Source organism: Petaurus breviceps, unplaced genomic scaffold (genome assembly GCF_028583685.1).
Source record: "Petaurus breviceps papuanus isolate PSGF00001 unplaced genomic scaffold, PetGlider_PUasm1.0 90849, whole genome shotgun sequence".
Lineage (NCBI taxonomy): Eukaryota > Metazoa > Chordata > Mammalia > Diprotodontia > Petauridae > Petaurus > Petaurus breviceps.
In genome coordinates, this window is record NW_027187361.1 from 12645250 (window position 1) to 12653724 (window position 8475).

Here is an 8475-nt window from a genome sequence, read left to right on the forward strand (position 1 = left end):
TCTCTCTCTCTCTCTCTCTCTCTCTCTCTCTCTCTCTCTCTCTGTCTGTCTCTGTCTCTCTCTGTCTCTCTGTCTGTCTCTCTCTCTGTCTCTCCCTCCCCACATATAGATGTGTGTATTTGTATGTATACACACATGCACACAATTGTTCCAATAAGTATTTGCTGAGATGAGGTTGGTAATATTAATATATTTATATGTTAGAGGCAGAAAGTGATACTTTTAGTAGAGAAAAAAGTACCACATTATTTCCCACAATTTCCAGTTCCTTACCAGGGAACAGAAACTTCTTAAGCTGTTCTTTTTCACTCGTTGGTACTTTAACCAGGCTTATGCCTTGTCCATGAATGGAATCTCTTAACTCTAGCTGTAACTGGCAGCTAGACATGGTGGGTTTGCCTCTAAGAGTTGCTGTGTGAATACATTAGAAAGAGAGGTGACTGAAGGACTTACACATCTTCCTTCTAACACCTACATGTTCCACTGAGCCTCCAAACCCCTGAAATATTATGTAGGAATTGACGATCAGAAACAAGTGGGCGTTGATCTTGAGACATCTAGGCTTTTCTCTGATGTAACTGCAATGATGCTGTAGTCAAGAGTGGTAGCTAATTAAATCTCTGTGACCCAGGATGCTCCCCAGAGACTCTGACAAAACAGATACCATTTCATTACCATTCATGGATTTATCTTATCTTAAACTTTAACTTCCTCACAAACATAGACTTTGTTCCAAGAATCAGGAAGAATCCAAGAATCTGCTGTTGTCATTTCCAGGGGGAGCTAATCTAGTTGTTAGAAATCCTTGATTGTGTATGACTATGGACACAGGCAGCATTGTACGTTTTTACTATTTAGTTAGAACTAAAGGAAAATAAAATAGTGTTTGTTGTCCATTATTCCCACAAAACTGTTTTGATGGAAAATTAATTTTTATGATGAAGATATCATAAATACATAATTTAAAAATCAGTTTAAGGCTAATGTTCTACTCATTTTTATTTTCATGACTTAGAGTAGCAATTAGCCTAACGTATGTTCCAGAGGACACACTCTATCCTATACTGCTGTATAGGAAAATGGACTTTGACTTAGGAGGATCTGGGTTCATGTGCCAGCTCCGTGTGATCTCATGCTTGTCACTAAAACTTCCTGGCCTTTCTGTTCTCATATGTAACATTAACAGAGCTGAAGTATAGGGCCTTTTGATATGATCCCACATTGTGTGTATTACTGTGTAATTGGGGACCACCGTTTCATCCAGCCTTATAACTGAAAGTAAACCCAGTGATTCAAAAGGAGCTTTTGTTTTATGTTGGCACCTGGCACATAGTAAGTACTTAATAAATGTTTATTGATTGGGGACTGAGTAAGGGAAGGGGGGAAAGAATAAGCATTTATTAAGAGCCTACTCTGTGTCAGGCACTGGGATAAATTACTTTTCAGATATCTCATTTGATCTAAATTCAGCAGAGAACATGAAATTTTCTGAGGTTTAGGTACACTTAAATATTCTGGGTTTAATTTTCAATAATTTTGTGCCTTTGTGTCTCATGATTATCTCATCTTGGCAAGTTTTCCTTCTCTTGGATAGTGCATCTATCAACTTGTTTTTTTCCCATTACAGTTTTTAGATGAAAATAGAGTTACACTTTCTCTTGAAATCAATGCCTGTAACTATCAGAATTGTATAAAACAAAAAAGAAAAGGTCCGTTGGTGCCATTGTCATACCAAAGGGATTTGCTTTTTGGCCCTCTCAGTGATATAACCTGTCCTTGGACATCTTTTGGTATAGCATTGGCAGATGCTGGTGAGAACATGTATTTAATTTTGTCACAATTACTAATTTGTAATAATTGGGTCCCTCAAATTGTTGCTTTCTTCCTTCTCCATATTTTATGACAAACATTCATTTCCCCTTGATGACTAAAATGCTATTTCCATCTTAATGAGAGCCAGTAGTCATTGAAAAAGAATGCACACATAACACAAAGGAATAGAAAAGAAAAATAATTTTAAAATGTAAATGATATCTATATAAATATACACATGAATAATTGAACTGTAGTAAAGTGCTGATTTTCAGTGTTATTTTTGTTTCAAAAATATTTTTAGATTTAATAAATAATGTTTATACGTTTCATTTAAACTTTTTTTAAAACTTTTTGTGTTACTGTCGTGTTCCAGATCTTTTTGAGAAAAAAAAATTTATAAGAACTAGACTTTTTTCACTTATAAAATAGCCTATTATGTATAATTAATAATAATAATAAAAGAGTCTATTCTATTATACTTATAAAATAATTAGATTCTGTATATTTCATTGCATATAAAACTATACTGAAATGATTAGCTATATTAGAATAATCTGTATTGTTTCATACTTTTAAAAAAGATGAATGGTTGTATAGCTCCATAGTATAATGGAATGCTTAATGGAAACACACTTACATAGCATATGGGGGACTCTCACGTGTGCACATCCCAAAAAAGCTCTGCCAGGTTGGCAACATTCTGAGGGTTAATACCATAGTTCTCAAAAGCATGCCTCTGTGTTTACGACTCAGAGGATATATTAATCCAGAACAAAAGTCATTTAATCAATATGGCACATGAAGAAACAAGCAAAGATCTCTCCATACTTACATAGAGTACACTGTCCCACAAGTTAACGCATTACCCAGTGGGGAAGGGTACACATTCAGAAAATGTATGTGATATGGAAATCTGCAAGAAATTTATACGTGTATCTATACACAGAATTTGTGTTTGTGTGTGGACTCATATGGCCATGGCATCTTAAGCTTCTGTTGCTACTAATCTCTTCTGTTGATGATCTTCACACTTTCTGCTGATATGTTTCTGATCTCCTTTGGGAACCTTATCTCTCTTAGAAAACTCTACTGGTCGCATAGGCTTGTATGATCATAAATCTAGAGCTCTCATCTGCTAAGATTCACTACCTAGAAAGCTTTTATTCCCTGAGAAGCACAGGCTTACAGCTCTTTAGTTCATAGTTGAAGGGAAATAAGAAGAAGCAAAGCTGTTTCTCACTTAACTCTAATCCTAAAATTATATTCTTTTGACTGCCTGTGTCTGGTAATAATTCACAGTCCATGGTCCCAGATGTAATGGTAATGTAATTTAAAGATCCCCCTGTATTGGCTTGGTTTTTGGTTTAATTGTGTTAAAACCCAGAGCTTGTGAATCTCACTTGTGGGTTGGACTTGTTGACATGAAAAGAGAGGGCTGAACTGGGAGGAGCTGGTGCTGTGAATTTAGAGAGACACAAGAAAAGAGAGAGGCGGAAGAACTTTTTGGAAGCAGCACCTTTGGAGGCAGAGAGAGACTGAGAGGATTGCTGAGGGCCACCTTGAATTACCCAGGACTTTTGAGAGCTGCCATCCAGAGCTGCCAAGGACTGAGGAGACATGGCTGTTATGCTGGTACTTTGTCTGTCTGTTTTGATGTTGTTTTGCCAGATCTGTCCACTGGTGAAAGACGGTGCTGTTGTTGCAGAAGTCTGGGAACCTTTCTGTTGGTTCAGAGCTCCTGAGACTGTTCTGCAGACAGAGAGTGAATTCTGTCCACTGGTGAAGGACAGTGCTGTTGTTGCAGAGGTCTTGGAACCTTGCTGTTGGTTCAGAAGCCCTGAAGAAGGATTTTCTTGTTGCATGTTTACAGAAATCCTGGAAGAGGGTTTTGCTAATGTTTTGAGGGGTCCTAGGACTGTTCTGCAGGCAGAGAATGAATTAATGAAGAGACTGCAATGTGTCTTGTGGCCTTGCTAAGCTTTGTCTCCCCAGGAACAAAGATTGCTGAGAACTTGCCTTGTATCAAGATGAAGAAAAGACCTCCATTTGGGTATTAAAGGCTGTGCTTAAGCTTGTTGTAACTCTGGGCTAGATTCAATTGTGATCCAAGGGTGGGAAACTTTTGACTTTTTTGTTCTCTGTGATTAAACAAATGAATGTACTTTACTTATGATTGGAAACTAATCTCCATTTGAGAAGAGGGGCTTTGTGGTGGACTAAATGAAGGTACAGCCTAGGGGTGGAGAAGTATTTAGAACAGGGACTTTGTAATTGATTGAATGAATGGAAGGTCCTGGGGTGGGGTAGTGCTTGGAGATTATTTAATCAGCTTAGTAAATGCTGTATTTGGAATGATGTCATGTTTTGACCTTCTCTGTTCTTGGTTGGTCACTGAATAAAATGGAGAGCAGCTATGCTGGTATTCTGAACCTTGGGAAGTTGCCTTTGCTTGGCATTACACCTCACCACTATCTAGGGTTAGAAAATTACTTATAACTCCCTTTTAACCCCTGATAGTGCTTTAGGGTCCTCCCCTTAAATAAACAAACAATATTTTGGGAACTTGGCCAAAGTAACCCCCTGGACTTGTGAAGAAGCTAGAATGATAAAGCCATTTCACTTCCTAAATCCTCTTTGATTGGCATGCAAATGGGCCCACATTATTGTTTTAATTATGTGTATCAGTAAAAAAACAAGAAAGTAACCCTAGCTTTCATTGGTGTTCTAACCAGCACAAAACCTTGTCATCTCTTTATACTTAAATATGACAGATTGAATTGAGTCAAAGCAAATTTAACCTTTGTTTGGGGCCCAAGGTGTCTTTGGAAGGTAACTAGCTCCTTTCTCTTTCTTTCCAGTGGAATTTTTATTCTGTGACCTGGCTTCCATGAAGTCCATTCGACAGTTTGTTGAGGAATTCAAGAAAAAGAATTATCCTCTTCATGTACTAATCAACAATGGTGAGTTTTGTTCAGATCTCTAGTCCATCGATGATATTGCTGTTATGTTATTGTGAAAGCAAAAGATGGGATAAACCTTCAGAAAAAAATAGCCTGTCATTTAAAACTAAAATGTTTTTATTTTTATCTTAAAATTAAATATATCTTCTTATTTATTTTAAAACTAAACATTGTCTTTGACATTACTGAATTAATTAATTTTTAATATTTTATGTTGAAAAACTGGCAAATGTTTAGCTTTTTTTTCCCCAAAATGTTTTTGTTTGTTCACTGTTAATGAGCAGATCCATTCAAACTATCTTACTACTTTCAATTGCATTCAGAAAAGAAAAATTTCACATTCTGTGCCTTGAGTCAGTGGCTCTCTGTAGTCATGGCTGGTCATGGCATTTATCAGTATTCTTAAATTTTTTGATGTTGATTTTCTTTAGAATGTTGTTATATAAATTGTCTTCTAGTCTTTCACACTTATTTCCTGCAAGTATTCACAAATCTATCTAAAACTATCTTTTTTTTTAATTAATAGTATTTTATTTTTCCCCAGTTGAATGTCAAGAAAACTTTTATCATTCATTTTTACAAAATTTTGAGTTCCAAAGTTTTTTCCCTCCCTGCCTTGTCTCCTCTCTTCTGAAAATGGTAGGTAGTTTGATATAGTTTATACATGTGCTATCTATCATGTTAAAATATTTTCATATTAGTCACAATTGTGAAAGAAAAAACAGATCAAAAGGGGAAAAAAACCCATGAAAATGAGTAAAGTAAGTGAAAAAAGTATGCTTCAGTCTTCATCCAGAGTCTCAGTTCTTTATCTAGATATGAATAGCATTTTTCTTCCAGAGTCCTTTGTACTTATCTTGGATCATTGTGTGCTAAGAGCTGAGTCCATAGTGGATCTTCACTCAGTGTTGCTAACACTGTGTACAATGTGTGTCTGATTCTGCTCATTTCACGTTGCAAGTCTTTTTGTACAAGTCTTTCCAGGTTTTTATGAAATCTGTCTGTTTATCATTTCTTATTGCAAAATAGTGTTCCATTACATTTATATACCACAGCTTGTTCAGCCATTTCCCAATTGATGGACGTCCCCTCATTTTTCAATATTTTGCCAGTACAAAAAGGGCTGCTATAAATATTTTTGTATGTGTAGATCTTTTCCCCTTTTTTTATGATCTCTTTGGAATACAGACATTGTAGTGGTATTTCTGGATCAAAGGTACACACAGATGGGTTGCATTTTGGACATAATTTCAAATTGCTTTCCAGAATGGTTGTATCAGTTCACAAATCCACCAACAGTGCATTAGTGTCTCAGTTTTCCCACATCTTTATCATTTTCCTGTTTTGTCATATTAACCAATCTGAAAGGTGTAAGTGGTATCGAAGAGTTGTTCTAATTTGCATTTCTCTAATTAAAAGTGATGTAGAGCACATCTTCATTTGCCTATAGATATCTTTAATTTCTTCACCTGAAAACTTCCTGTTCGTATTCTCTGATCAATTATCAATTGAGGAATTGTTTGTATTCTTATAAATTTAATTCAGTTCTCTATATATTTGAGAAATGAGACATTTGTTGCAAAGATTGTTTCCCAACTTTCTGCTTTCCTTCTAATCTGATTGCATTGGTTTTGTTTGTACAAAAGCTTTTTAATTTAGTATAATCAATTTAATATATTTTACATTTTGTAATGCTCTCTATCTCTTGTTTGGTCATGAATTCTCCCCCTTCCCATAGACCTGACAGGTAGACTATTCCTTGCTCTTCTAATTTGCTTATGGTGTCAACCTTTATGTCTATGTCATACACCATTTTGACCTTGTCTTGGAACATGGTGTTAGATGTTTGTCTACACCTAGTTTGTGTCTTATTGTTTTCCAGTTTTCCCAACAATTTTTTGTCAAAAAGTGACTTCTTACCACAAAAGCTACTGTCTTTTGGTTTACAAACAGTAGGTTAACGTGGTCATTAATTACTGTGTTGTATACCTAATCTACACTGATCTACCCCTCTATTTCTTATACCGATGCACTGATCTATCCCTCTATTTCTTAGCCAGTACCAGATAGTTTTTATGATGACTGCTTTATAATATAGTTTGAGATCTGGTATTGCTAGGCCACCTTCCTTTGCGGTTTTTTTTTCCATTAATTCCCTTGATATTCTTGACCTTTTGTTCTTTCAGATGAATTTTGTTGTTATTTTTTCTAACTCTATCAAATATTTTTTGGTAGTTTCATTGGTACGACACTGAATAAGTAAATTTGTTTAACCAAAATTATCATTTTTATTATATTGACTTGGCCTGCCCATGAACAATGGATAATTTTAGAATTATTGAGATCTGATTTTATTTGTGTGAAAAGTGTTTGGTAATTGTGTTTGTATAATTCCTGTGTTCATGTTGGCAGGTAGAATACTATTTTTTTTTATTATTTGCAGTTATTTTAAATAGAATTTCTCCTTCTCTTGCTACTGGGCTTTATTGGTCATATAAAGAAATGCTGATGATTTATGTGGGTTTTTCTTATATCCCGCAACTTTGCTAAAGTTGTTGATTATTCCAAGTAATTTTTTAGCTGATGGTCTAGGGTTCTCTAATTATACCATCATATCATCTGCAGTGCGTTGTAGTTTTGTTTTTTCATTGCCTATTTCAATTCTTTCAATTTTTTCTACTCTTATTGCTATAATTAACACTTCTAGTACTATTTTAAAATTTGTGGTGATAATGGGCATCCTTGCTTTACCCCAAGCTTATTGGGAATGCTTCTCATTACAGATAATGCTTGTTTATGGTTTTAAATAGATACTGCTTATCATTTTAAGAAAAACTCCATTTATTACTATGCTCTCTAGTGTTTTTAATAGGAGCAGATGATGTATTTTGTCAAAACCTTTTTCTGCATCTATTGAGATAATCATATGATTTCTATTAATTTCGTTACTGATGTGGTCAATTATGCTAATAGTTTTCCTAATACTGAACCTGTCCTGCATTCCTGGTATAAATCCTACTTGGTCATAGTGTATTATGCTAGTGATAAGTTGCTGTACTCTCTTTGCTAATATCTTATTTAAATTTTTTGCATCAGTATTCATTAGGGAAATTGGTTTATAAATTTCTCTGTTTTGACTCTTTGTGGCTTAGGTATCACCATCAAATTTATATCATAAAATGAATTTGGTAGGACTCTATTTTTCAAAATAGATTATATAGCACTGGAAATAATTGTTTAAATACTGGTAGAATTCATGTGTAAATCCATGTGCCTCTGGAATTTTTTTCTTAAGGAGTTCATTGATGGTTTCTTCAATTTTTTTTTTCTTAAATGGGCTTATTTAAATATTTTATTTCTTCTTTTGTTAATCTGGGAAATTTATATATTTTTGCAAATAATCATCTATTTCACTTAGATTGTCATAGTTATTGGCATATAGTTGGGCAAAAATAGCTCCTAATTATTGTTTGAATTTCCTTATCATTGCTACTGAATTCACCCTTTTCATTTTCGATACTGGTAATTTGTTTTCTTCCTTCCTTCATTGTTTTTTGTGGTTTTTTTTCTTGCTCAAACTAACCAAAGGCATCTCTATCCTACTGATATTTTCATAAAACCAGATCCTAGATTTATTTATTAGCTCAATAGTTTATATATATATATATATATATATATATATATATATATATATATATAT

At 34.4% G+C, this 8475-nt stretch overlaps 1 protein-coding gene across 6 annotated transcripts in view; it reads left to right on the top strand.

The window, feature by feature from the left end:
• DHRSX (dehydrogenase/reductase X-linked) overlaps positions 1-8475 on the top strand; it is a 474397-nt gene that overhangs the window by 264250 nt on the left and 201672 nt on the right. For 5 of the 6 annotated variants that reach the window (XM_069072875.1, XM_069072877.1, XM_069072874.1 and 2 more), the window contains exon 4: positions 4674-4775. The exons of the other annotated variant lie outside the window; for it this stretch is intronic. In XM_069072875.1, coding sequence (XP_068928976.1) covers positions 4674-4775 — 102 coding nt within the window. The remainder of the gene's footprint in view (positions 1-4673; positions 4776-8475) is intronic. 6 annotated transcript variants of the gene reach the window in all.